The 13,717-nt window shown below is 41.2% G+C and overlaps 1 protein-coding gene across 1 annotated transcript; it reads right to left on the minus strand.

The window, feature by feature from the left end:
- Positions 1-207: 207 nt before the first annotated feature.
- Positions 208-12,773, minus strand: LOC118358173 (ectonucleoside triphosphate diphosphohydrolase 2-like). Its single transcript, XM_035735702.2, has 9 exons — positions 12,563-12,773; positions 8,796-8,913; positions 7,992-8,142; positions 7,633-7,792; positions 7,238-7,465; positions 6,603-6,872; positions 4,384-4,503; positions 2,866-3,000; positions 208-1,005 (listed from the first exon to the last, which is right to left on the minus strand). The coding sequence occupies exons 1-9, from the start codon at positions 12,767-12,769 to the stop codon at positions 799-801; spliced, it is 1,596 nt and encodes a 531-aa protein (XP_035591595.1). The 5' UTR covers positions 12,770-12,773; the 3' UTR covers positions 208-798.
- Positions 12,774-13,717: the final 944 nt, after the last annotated feature.

A 13,717-nucleotide genomic window follows, 5' to 3' on the forward strand; every position in this document is an offset into this window, starting at 1 on the left:
AAAAATGCAAGAATACAACATGAATTAGGAACAGTCAACAGGGACATGAACAAGACTATCTAAGTCTCAAGGACTCTATGAAGTGATTAAAAATGTTTTTTTTTTTTAATAAAGCAAAATGTTTAGCTGTCACCGCAATGTCAAAACATTGATATGACCACCATGACTACTCATAGAGGTCACATCAGCCAGAGAATACATAATAAGTTGTGGTTTTCATAGATTTTTATTATTTTGGTTCCCTTTTCTTTTTAGTCTTGCTTTGGTACGGTCTGTCAAAATGACAGATTATCAACAAGGAAAAAGCAATAAATGTAACTCATTTAAAATGTTATGACATGCTAGCAAAGAATGACACACACAAACAACAGAGTCCTGAGTTAACACAGTCTAACAACCGCACAAAAAAACAAGTCATGAATTCAGATGGCTAACTTGCATTACAGCATTGTAAGCACTTAAATTTAACCTCTCACATACCTGCATATAGGCTACTACAAATCTATCCTCAGTTTCCTTGATTATAAAACATGTACTCGAGATAGAATGGTTTGGAATTACAGTACATGACATTAAATCACTTAAACATTACCAAATGTCAAACACTTGTACAAAATGTTGTATAAATGGTCAACAATACATCTGACTTCAAATGAAATATCTCTTTGTAAATTTGGATATACACTGTTCTCCTGTAGCCTCCTCTAAAATATGTGACATTGGAATGACAAACTCTAGGACTGATAAGTGCATAATTCTGTTTGGGGAAACCAGTAACCAAATGGTGCTTTGAAGACCTTAGATAATGCTGTCACTGTCCTTCTTTTTGCAGGTCTTCAGTAGAAGATATCCAGACACAATGAGGATGAGGAAGACAAAGAGGAAGATGAGACCAGCCCAGGCCTCAGGGCGCAGAGCCTTCCTCAGTCCCATGCTCTCCCCTGGCAACAGACTGCTCAGACTCAGCATGTAACCCAGGGCCCAGCCAATAGAGGTGTCTCCCGCCTGCACAACATAAGAAAATCAAACCATAACTGGACTCCAAATTCAATACAGTAGTCAATGGGTACATTAAACATCTATATGGAAATAGCTTTTATTGCATTGAAATTAGTGCCGCACCAATATGACATTTTTGGCCGATACCGATATACGATATTTAACATTTTAGCGGACGTTTAAGTATTCTAGTACAGTTAAGTCCCATAGGGCGGCGCACAATTGGCACAGCGTCGTCAGGGTTTGGCCAGGGTAGGCCGTCATTGTAAATAATAATTTGTTCTTAACTGACTTGCCTAGTTAAATAAAAGGTTACACACGCACCACACAGACCAAAACTTTATTTTGTTGCCATTTATGTATGTCCCCATTACCAGTGAAACATAATCAGAACCTATTTCTTTCACTTACTTCCTATGCTGTTTCGTTGTTAATTTGTTCAGTCCTTTCATTCTCAACCAGGATTTCTAAGGAACGCCGTTTGGGTCTTTGAGTGTCAAAAATATACTATTTAACACAATTTAACGTGTCAAATAACACTATTTGACGTGTCAAATCAGATTGTTGTCCAATCAGGACCTGATAATGACGCTTTCATGCATTTTTTTAACCAAATTATTACACATTAATTACACTATGACTCGTATTTCATGTCACAACGATTCATCGATACGTATGCTATGATGCTGGTAAAATTGTCTCACGCACCTACAGTGCTGGTCTTTTTTTTATTTTTTAAAGCTAGCTATCTCGTGGATGCAAACAATGTTCTTCCCCCCCAAATAAAAGTATGCCATAATTCTACTATTTGTATTCATTTGCATCACTGTCAATGACATACTTTTATTTTGAAGGCAAACCGCAAATTCCACTATTGTCCTTAATCCTTATTGTGGCTAGCTTCACAACACATAACCTGGTCCGGTCGAGCCTCACTAGCCAGATGAAGCTAATTGGCTGCTTATAACGTTAGCTTTGAGCAACAGAGTTAAGTAGCTGGCTAGCTATTTATCTTAATTAACTGAAGTTTAATTTCAATATTCGAACAACAAGTGGCAACCTAGATAATACTTACAAGGATTTCGAAATCAATGCTAAGAATAATGAAAATGACTGCAGTTTTTGCTGATCATTGTTTTCAGTATGGTTGTATTGGTGCTAGCTAGGTACCAAGCTAAAGCTAGCTACCCGAGTAGTTGCGGTCGAGCAAATTATGCTTAATTACCAACGCGGTATTGTAAACACATCGTTCGTGGCCAGTGTTTGCTGACTTTTTTTGTACAGTTTTGACAGTGCTACTGTATCTTTTTCTTGACATGCACAGGCCCAAACGCGTTCCATAGTATGTATGTTGTGAAGCTAATAACTGACTCAATTACTGTGTAACTCCGGTAGGGCAACATCGGAAAATTAGGCACTTAGTAGTGTTAACCGGTGCTCTACCAGTCGGCGAAAGCCAGCGTCACCCAGACAGAGAACGGTTGATTGTCAAGGGCAATGAATTCCATTATCTTGGCTGTAATGGATTTTGCCTTTGAGCTGTCTCACTGAAATGTTGTTACTCTTTCAAATGACTTGTTGACTGCTCGATCCACACAGCAGACATTGTGGGCAAGTTTAGGAATGCTGTGTTGCAGTATAGCGCAACATTTTACGTGGCGTCATTACGTCATTTACCTTCGTTATTTAGGTATGCACGTCAGCTTTGACATAGGTTTTGCACATCTGGCGATAAACGAGACATCTGCCGATACCGATGTAGGCTTTTTTAGCTAATATCGGCCGATTGCGATATGTTCACCGATATATCGGGCATCCCTAATTGAAATAGATTCAAACATTCATAAGGTTTACTTTGCTGCTCACCTTTCTCTGGAAAGAGATCCGAGGGAAGGAGAGCTCATCAAAGCCATAGCCTTGGAGCATGAGGACCTGGATAAAGACAGAGGCTGCACAGTAATCCTGTAGACGACCCTTCTGGTCTGGGGCCTTCTCTAGCATCTGTTTATGTGGAGGGGGGTAAGAAAAACATGACAATGTTCATTTCATAGAATTCTTAGTATTCCTCTGTTCACTTGCTGGTGAGAGGAGCTATAAGAGGATGGGATCTTTGTAAAGGCTGTAACGGAATCTATGGAACGGAGTTGATTATTGATTCCATTCCAGACAACAAATTAAATTAAATGTACAGTATTATACATGCCATGATTGCATGGAACTCCCATCTCATATAGCGTAAATGAACAGCAAGCCTGGTTTAAAAAAACACCTCACAGCACAACGGCTCTCCCCAATATTTTTTATTTAACTAGGCAAGTCAGTTAAGCATAAGTTCTTATTTACAATGACGGCCTAGGAACAGTGGGTTAACTGCCTTGTTCAGGGACAGAACAACAGATTTTTACCTCGTCAACTCGGAGATTCGATCTAGCAACCTTTTGGTTTTAAATGTAACCTTTATTTAACTAGGCAAGTCAGTTAAGAACAATTTCTTATATACAATGACGGCCTACACCGGGCTAAACCCGGACAAAGCTGGGCCAATTGTGTGCCGCCTTATGGGACTCCCAATCACGGCCGGTTGTGATACAGCCTGGATTCCAACCAGGGTGTCTGTAGTAACCCCGCTAGTACTGAGATGCATTGCCTTAGACCGCTGCGCCACTCGGGAGCCCTAAAATCAAATGGCTCCCGATAAATAATAATACAAAATTCCAGCCATTACAATAGCTCCTCCCACCTGCCTCATTTGATACACACATCAACAGGACATTTTCATAAGTTCTCAGAAAACATCCAAAATACCAGTAATGGAATTAAATTCCCTGACTATTAGATCTCCTTTCACTCAGATGATAATCCTGTGCAGTGCCTGCTACCTTCCAGGTAACATAATTAAGGCTCACTCTCACAGTCTAAGTAGATATTTTCTTCCCAGCATTCAACATTTGGGAGAACATCCACCCTCTTATGCTATTTGACTCAGTTGCTGTAATACGAGATTCACTGTACACTCTTTTAAAAAAAGGTCTCCAAAAGGGTTCTTCGACTGTACCCAAAGGACCCTTTTTGTTTCCACGGAGAACCCTTTTGGGTTCCATGTAAAACCCTCTGTGGAAAGGGTTCTACATGGTACTCAAAAGGTCTCTACATGGAACACAAATGGGTTCTACCTGGAACCAAAAGCGTTTTACCTGGAACCAGGGTTCTTCAAAGGTTTCTCCTATGAGGACAGCCGAATAACCCTTTTAGGTTCTAGATAGCACCTTTTTTTCTAAGTGTTGTGAGAATAAGAGAAAACCATTGTTTCAACGAAAGTGTATTACATAGATAAATTGTCAAAGAATAGCCTGAGTCAGTCAGCTGAGCCCAGCAGTACAGTACTTCCTGATAGCCCATGTTGCAGACAGTGTGGGTGGCTCCCTCCAGTAGAGTGGGGGATGTTACAGTGATGCCAGTGGTGCGCTGCAGGAAGACATGAGTGTAGAAGAAGGCAGAAAACGCCTGTGGAGAGGAAAATAAAACAGATTGCTCAATAAGCCCCTTGACATCAGAGCAATACCCAGAGGATTAGCCTGTCTAATTAATCTCATGCGGCTGTGGGATTTGTCTACATGCAATGGCATACAGTGACATAGCCTATGAATGAAAACATAAAACCCTATTGTTCTGACCAAAAGTCAGCAAATAAATACTTGCCTGAAAGGAAATCAATGCATCTTATTGTTAAATAGCTTGTACCAAAGTACATACAGTGCATTCGGAAAGTATTCAGACACATTTTCCACATTCTGTTACGTTACGTTACGTTACGTTAAAATGGATTAAATAAAAATAATTCCTTATCAATATACACACAATACCCCATAATGACAAAGCAAAAAAATGAAGAAAGAAAATGGTGCAAATTTATTACAAATAAAAAACAGAAATTAATTATTTACATAAGTATTCAGACCCTTTGCTATGAGACTCCAAATTGAGCTCAGGTGCATCCTGTTTCCATTGATCATCCTTGTGATGTCCTGTGTGGTAAATTCAAATGATTGGACATGATTTGGAAAGGTACACACCTGTCTAAAGAACGTCCCACAGTTGACAGTGCATGTCAGAGCAAAAACCAAGCCATGAATTGTCCATAGAGCTCCAAGACAGGATTGTGTCAAGGTACAGATCTAGGGAAGGTTACCAAAAAAAATCTGCAGCATTGGAGGTCCCAAAAACACAGTCGCCTCCATCATTCTTAAATGGAAGGAGTTTGGAACCACCAGGAATCGGGGGAGAAGGGCCTTGGTCAGGGAGGTGATCAAGAACCTGATGGTCACTGTGACATAGCTCCAGAGTTCCTCTGTGGAGATGGGAGAACCTTCCAGAAGGACAACCATCTCTGCAGCACTCCACCAATCAGGCTTTTATGGTTGAGTGGCGAGACGGAAGCCACTCCTTAGTAAAAGGCACATGACAGCCCACTTAGAGTTTGCCAAAAGGCACCTAAATGACTCTCAGACCATGACAAACAAGATTCTCTGGTCTGATGAAACCAAGATTGAACACTTTGGCCTGAATGCCAAGTGTCACATTAGGAGGAAACCTGGCACCATCCTTACAGTGAAGCATGGTGGTGGCAGCATCATGCTGTGGGGATGTTTTTCAGCGGCAGTGACTGGTAGACCAGTCAGGATCAAGGGAAAGATGAACGGAGAAAAGTACAGAGAGATCCTTAATGAAAACCTACTCCAGAGCGCTCAGGACCTCAGACTGAGGTGAAGGTTCACCTTCCAACACGACAGCGACCCTAAGCACACAGCCAAGACAATGCAGGAGTGGATTCAGGACAAGTCTCTGACTGTCCTTCAGTGGCCCAGCCAGAGCCCGGACTTGAACCCGATTGAACATCTCTGGAGAGACCTGAAAAGAGCTATGCAGCAATGCTCCCCATCCAACCTGACAGAGCTTGAGAGGATCTGCGGAGAAGAATGGGAGAAACTCCCCAAATACAGGTGTGCCAAGCTTGTAGCGTCATACCCAAGACAACTCGATGTTTTAATAGCTGCCAAAGGTGCTTCAACAAAGTACTGAGTAAAGGGTCTGAATAATTATGTAAATGAATGTGTAAACATTTATAAAAACCTGTTTTTGCTTTGTCATTATGTAGTATTGTGTGTAGATTGATGAGGGGAAAAAAATATTTAATCAATTTTAGAAATAGGCTGTAATGATTTATTTATATTTAATTAACTAGGCAAGTCAGTTAAGAACAAATTCTTATTTACAATGATGGCCTACCCCGGCCAAACCTGGGCCAATTGTGCGTCGGCCAATAGGACTCCCTGAGGGCGGCCAGATATGATACAGCCTGGATTTGAAACAGGGACGGTAGTGATGCCTCTTGCTCTAAGAACCAGTGCCTTAGACTGCTGCGTCACTCTGGAGCCCCCCGAATGTAACAAAATATGGAAAAAGTCAAGGGGTCTGAATACTTTCCGAATGCATTGGAACTAAATACTAGGATACTGTGTACATTTGAAAGAACATGGGATCTATTCTGACAATGAACCATGTATTGATCCTAAAGTGCGTTCCATGCAGGGGATCCTCCTCACCATGAAGCTACCAGTGACGTTGGGCTGAAAGACTCCATCAAAGGAGCACTTGGAGAAAGAGCACCTGTCAAAGGAGAATATCTTGGACATGTTGCCCAGGCAGTGCTGGTAATGCCCAGTTCCAATCACCGTCAGGGGGTCCTGGGGGCTGTAGGGAGTGGGCATTTGGTCTGCCGTGCATGGGGAGTCAAACACCTTGTCCAACTTCATGGAGACATTGAAACCTGCTGGATAGCAGGGGTGTGATACATGGGGCCCAGCACCTTGATTCTGAGAGACAGAGGAGACAAAATACATACCTCTGTAGACATATCCTCATGATAAATGGATATAAGTTGCAGTGGAGGCTGCTGAGGGGAGGAAGGCTCGTAATATTGACTGGAACGGAGCAAATGGAATGGCATCAAATACATTGAAACCATGTGTTTGATGTATTTGATACCATTCCCCTGATTCCGCTCTAGCCATTACAGTGAGCCCGTTCACCCCCAAATAAGGTACCACCAACCTCCTGTGATGTACAATATTTGAGCCTAACATTGATCTATGTTTTTACAATCATGCACTTTGGTTTGTGATGCCCTCAATCATTCTATGTTTGTAATGCTACTGGGTTTTAGGAGAACGTGTGTTACCTTGACCAAGTGAGCCAGCAGTCTGCGTAAGACCTGGTCCCTGCCGTAGCACAGGAAGCTCTGTGTGTATAGGTGGTAGTCTCTACCATAAAGACGCAGCTCCATGACGTTACTCTTGTCCTCCACCACGTCTGCAGTCTCAAAGGTAATCTGAGTGGAGGCGCCTCCGAAGTCCAGAGCACCCACTGTATCTCTGCCAGGACTAAGCCAATGCCCCGCAAAGCCATACTAAGTGACAAAAGAAAGAATGAAAAGGACATTTAAATGACAGCCAGTTGGTCTTGAGAAACAATAACAACAAACCAATGTTTCTTATTCATCTACATTGCCAACACTGCTTAACATTTATTCCTCAGTTGACTTGAATGGCTTTGATGTGGACTCTGGAGCTTCACCTTGATAAAGTTCTCTAACAGATAGTTTACAGTGACCCAGCCATATGCCCCCTCCTCCGGTCCACTCAAGATGGTCGCCCCTCTGAAGTCGAAAGGATAAGTATGCAGCTTGCTGCCAACTTCCTTTAGTATCTTCTCTGACTCTATGGGGTTGGATATACTGTGGGAAAGAGAGAGGAAATAGACATTATTGTCTAGATCTGTTCCTATCGAAATGTTGTCATTATCCAACATACAGTAAGTATAAAGCCATTCATTAGTCATTCTAATGTGACAGCTCAAATAATCCATGAATGGAAGATGCTATTGCACTGTGTATCTGATCTGAAAGTACATTTAATGGTGTGTTTCCCACTCACTTCAGAAGCCTCATACCCGCTGTGGCTCCCAGATACAATGGGGTGAGGTGGTGTCTGGATTTGGGGATGTCTTTCAAAGCCTGATCCAGACAGGGTTCCAGACTGCGTCCTGCACCCCCTCGCTCACCTGCATAGCTGGATACCCCTCCTCCTGGGTAGGTATACAACATAAAATAATAGAGTAGAATATAATAGGAATCAGAAAAGAAATACCATAAAGTGCACATGACTTCTGCCAATTTTGACTTGTGCCTAACCTTTTTTCTTTCACGTGAGAGAACATGTATCTGAATGGATGGAATACAATTTCACAAGTGTTTCTATGGTAACCTGCTCAACTGAAACCAAACTTTAGTATTAGAGGAAGAAATGTAGAGGGCAAACAGCGTACATGGCACAAAAACAGGAACCTGGCCACTCAGTTAAACAGAAATTATACAAAAATAATTACTGTGAAAAATCACTTCTGTAATATGAATGTCTCTGACCGGTCATTCCTCATTCCTTTGGAGAAAAATGTAAGTAGAAGTGAAAGTTTCCAGAACACTCCAACACTGGATAAGTGTCAGCCTTTCTGGCTCTGATAGACACTACTGAAATCGAAATCCAATACTAGCCCTTACCCTAGGCATTTCATGTAGATTTGGAATGGATAGGTATGAGAAATATGGTAATAGCTCCACCTTTCCCTGAAATAGGCGAGGTGGATATTGTGTGTGTCACATTAACATATGCAATCTCTTCAGTTTTAGTGGGTGTGTTAGGGGTTGATACCTAATAATGTATTAGCAAAAGCGCTCTTACCCTTGACATGGCACTCGCTGTGCTGAGTGACAATGCCAGTGCCATTTTGTTTATCAGCTGGCCACTTGTAGATGTACATGGCAGTGTGGGACGAGCCAGCATCCAGGACAACTCCATACTGAAACAGACAGCACGGTTGGAAAAGTCAGAGAAACAGACTAAATGTAAATAAGCAATACACGTTTCAGAATTTACCTGGCAAAACTACAGTACTTTTAAAATTTATTGTACATCTTACACCTGTTGACATTTCAGTGCTTTTATTTTCAAAATGTGTGTTATTTCCCCTGCACAGTGAAAGGTTCCCACAGCAAAGTCAAAGTATCGCTGACCAACATCTGGTCCTTCAAAATGTGTTTCTCATTAATACAGTACGGCCACAAAAGGTCACCAAAGTAACTGATGAGGACAGAAAGAAAGAAAGGATAAAAGTAACCAAAAGGGACAATAGAGCATTTGCTGAATAAAAGAGGCATGCATATCTTTTATTCTCTCTACATCTTTCCCTTTATTTTCTGCTCTTTCATCCCTTCCTTTTATGCTTCCCTTTGAAGTTGGGCTTGATTTCAAAAAGGTTTTCCAGTGTATGCTCTGAGGTTGGGTTTATTAGGCATGATACTGCATGTCAGGCAGATCTGTATATGAACAAGTGTGCAGTCCAGGTGCATTGCATTGCCAAATTGCAGAAATGCTGGTTTACTCATCTCCAAGTATCAGTATCTGTTTGTCTCTGACATGTCGTCGTTTAATTGTTCAATTTGATCTAACTTTTTAACTCCACATTTTGCATATCCATAGTATAAATAATATTGCATGTGTGGTTTATTGTATTGCCTTTGTAATGTATGTATAACCGGTTCGGGATGCTTTAGAGAGCATTATTTCTACAGATTCCAAGAATGAATCGTATTCTACTGAATGAGGCATTAAATACACTGAACAAAAATATAAACACAACATGTAAAGGGTTGGTCCCATGTTTCATGAGCTAAAATAAAATAAATGTTCCATAAGCACAAAAAGCTTATTCCTCTCAAATTTTGTGCACAAATTTGTTTACATCCCTGTTAGTGAGCATTTCTGCTGTGCCAAGATATCTGTGCCAAGATATGCCACACCTGTCAGGTGGATTGATTATCAAGAAGCTGATTAAACAGCATGATCATTACACAGGTGTACCTTATGCTGGGAACTTTAAAATGCCACTCTAAAATGTGCAGTTTTGTTGTACAACACAATGCCACAGATGTCTCAAGTTGAGGGAGTGTGCAATAGGCATGCTGACTGCAGAAATATACACCAGAGCATTTGCCAGATAGAGAAATTAACATTAAATTACCATAAGAAGCCTCCAATGTTGTTTTAGTGAATTTGGCAGTACGTCCAACCAGCCTAACAGCCATAGACCACTTATACCCACGCCAGCCCAGGACCTCCACATCTGGCTTCTTCACCTGCGGGATCGTCAGACCAGCCAGCCAGACAGCTGATGAAATTATGGGTTTGTACAACCAAATAATTTCTGCACAAACTGTCAGAAACCATCTCAGGGAAGCTCATCTGCGTGCTTGCGTCCACACCATGATCTGTACCTGACTGCCGCTCGGCATCGTAACTGACTTCAGTGGGAAAATGCTCACCTTCAATGACCACTGGTAGGCTGGAGAAGTGTGCTCTTCACAAATCAATCCCGGTTTCAACTGTACCGGGCAGATGGCAGACAGCGTGTATGGGGTAGTGTGGGCAAGCGGTTTGCTGATGTCAATGTTGTGAACAGAGTGCCTCGTGGTGGTGGGGTTATGATATGGGCAGACATAAGCTACGGACAATGAACAGAATTGCATTTCATCAATGGCAATTTCAATGCACAGAGATACCGTGATGAGATCCTGAGGCCAATTGTCATGCCATTCATCACCGCCATCATCTCATGTTTCAACATGATAATGCATGGCCCCATGTAGCAAGGATCTGTACACAATTCCTGGAAACTGAAAATGTCCCAGTTCTTCTATGGAATGCATACTCATGAGACATATCACCAATTGAGCATGTTTGATTGTGTATGGTGTCTTGTTACGTGAAGGGTGTTCCAGTTCCCGTGTACGACGTGTTCCAGTTCCCACCAATATCCAGCAACTTCGCACAGCCATTGAAGAAGAATGGGACAACATTCCACAGGCCACAATCAACAGCCTGATCAACTCTATGTGAAGGACATGTGTCGTGCTGCATGAGGCAAATGGTGGTCACACCAGATACTGACTGGTTTTCTGATCCACGCCCCTACCTTTTTTTAAGGAATCTGTGACCAACAGATGCATATCTGTATTCCCAGTCATGTGAAATCCATAGATCAGGGCCTGTACATCAGTAGAATCTTTGAAATTGTTGCATATTGCTTTTATATTTTTGTTCAGTATAAGTCTTCAATTGACAAACAATAGCTTGGATATGAATTGCAATTGTGATGCACTAATGCAGAACTCTGAACCCTGCGGCAATGCATATCATCACCACTTTAGGAGTTCCCCCTGCTCCTTTGTGTTAAGAGGGAAAGCAACATTAAACCCACATTCAAATCAAACAGTGGATAAAAAAAAACACAGATTAAATTGTGAGGAATAGCAAGTTGGTGAATGGACCCCTGATAAAGACTTTGTAATAACAGTTGAGTTGTAGTCCTGGGTGGTTTCCCAGTGACCCCCAGAGTTGGGGAGTAATGTATTACAACAACAAAAAAGGTAACTGTAATCAGTTCCCAACAAACTGGTTAAGAGAATGCAAAGAGTGTGCAAAGCTGTCATCAAGGTAAAGGGTGGCTATTTTGAAGAATCTCACATTTAAAATATATTATTCACTTTTTTGGTTACTACAATTAACCTTTATTGAACTAGGGAAGTCAGTTAAGAACAAATTCTTATTTACAAGACAGCCTACCAGGCAAATTGCCTTGTTCAGGGGCAGAACGACAGATTTATACCTAGTCAGCTCAGGGATTTGATCCAGCAACCTTTCAGTTACTGGCCCAATGCTCTAACCACTAGGCCACCCCAAACAATGATTCCATATGTGGTATTTCATAGTGTTGATGCCCTCACTATTATTCTACAATGTAGAAAATATTTTTAAAATTAAGAAAAACCCTTGCATGAGTAGGTGTATCCAAAATGTTGTCTGGTAGTGTATATTTTTGTCTTCTTCTAATACCTGTTAAGGGGAAAGTAATCTTAAAGTAACAATGTAATCATTTTACATTACTGAGTTTGGGTAACTAGTAACTTAACTGATTACATTTAGAAAGTAACCTACCCAACCCATAGTGCAAAAACACCAATAATATTGTTTACAAATGTTATTATAGTAGGCTAAATGCTATTATATCTTATGTTGTTAGCAAAAATAGTCCTGTTTTCCTAGCCTCTATTATCGCATACCTTCATAACATTATAACCAACATATTTTAAGTTTTTCAGTCCTATAAGCCAGCTGTAGGGCTATAGCCTACATACAATATTATATTTGTAACAGTTGGCACCAACTGGTGCTTTAATTAAACAACCTGTGTAATGATCAGTCCCTGCAATGATTAAGTAAGATGATATAATACTGTTATCACATTAGCCTTAACGTTATTTTCTCTAATTTTATCTAGACTGTGTCGTGAAATTATTGGCTAAACCACCCATCGACAGGTGTATGCAAATACGGTAACGACTTTCATTTTCTCACCCGTAAACATGAGAAAAGGTAACGAACGTTATTACCATGAATTGTGGAGGTTCCCTCACGTCGTCAATCGGGATGACGACCAGTAGAATCCCTGCTATTCCCAGTAGCAGGAACACCGCCGGGGCTATGACTTGACGGTACTGAGTACTCATGAGGCTGCCCTGTCGCTTCTGACACAGAGACCGACAAACGAGCCAGTTACTGGTGCCAGGAAAAATAAGAATAACAGCGAGCCCATGCATGAGGAAAGCGAAAGGCTTGTGTGGGAGAGTGCAGATGTGGGCTTGGCCAGATCCATTGTCCTATCAACACATGCCCTGATAATAATTTGATATTTTTTCATGATGGACCCACAGCGGTGGTAAACACACCAGTGATAAAACCTGAATTTACTCTTGAGAAGAGATTATTTGATTGAATGACAGTGTTGAGTAGGATGAAAATCCTAAAGGGGAGCAAATACAATTGTGTTTTGGATACTCACTCAGAGGGTAAGTAATAGGTATCCAAAGAGAATGCAAATTAGAACAGGTGATATAAATGGCATGTCTAGCCCAGGAGGTAGTTGAAGGTGTACAGTAACCACCAAGATACTACAACTCTACAGTTAGAAATACAGTGAAATGACAAACAAGTACTACTAATCCTACGGTGTTCACAGGGAGTCGATGACATCATGTTGGTATTCACATTAGTCACGTTTAACCTTTGTTCAGCTGAAGTGCTAACATCAGAACCATGTCATAAAGGCCAGAAGAATGCTTTCTTTTTTACCCATAAATGTTCCTTCAGTGGTTGGAAAACTCTTCTTTTTTTTGCCATTCACACCCCATTGCTGTTTGCTCTCTAAGAGGCATTCAGGGTAATATTAAATGCAGATTGTCAGCCACCTCTGAAATGATGGTGTAATAGTGCCCTGCAGTTGGTCTGAAGCTACAGATGTCTCCGCTGGTCATGATCGCCATGGAGTGAGAGGGAAGTCTGGAAGGACACACACACAACAACACCGTGTCGCCATTTGATATGTTGATCATATTAGCCTACAGCAGGTCCACACACATTTAATAGAAACACGTTTCCTGTTAAAATACCCTTAGGAAGAACACTATAAGTCACCCGCTTGTGGCACAATCTTGTCATCACAACTTCTTTGACGAATCAGGTAAAATTGTGATGATTAAGAATATCAA

This window comes from Oncorhynchus keta, chromosome 25, assembly GCF_023373465.1.
Source record: "Oncorhynchus keta strain PuntledgeMale-10-30-2019 chromosome 25, Oket_V2, whole genome shotgun sequence".
NCBI classification, from domain to species: domain Eukaryota; kingdom Metazoa; phylum Chordata; class Actinopteri; order Salmoniformes; family Salmonidae; genus Oncorhynchus; species Oncorhynchus keta.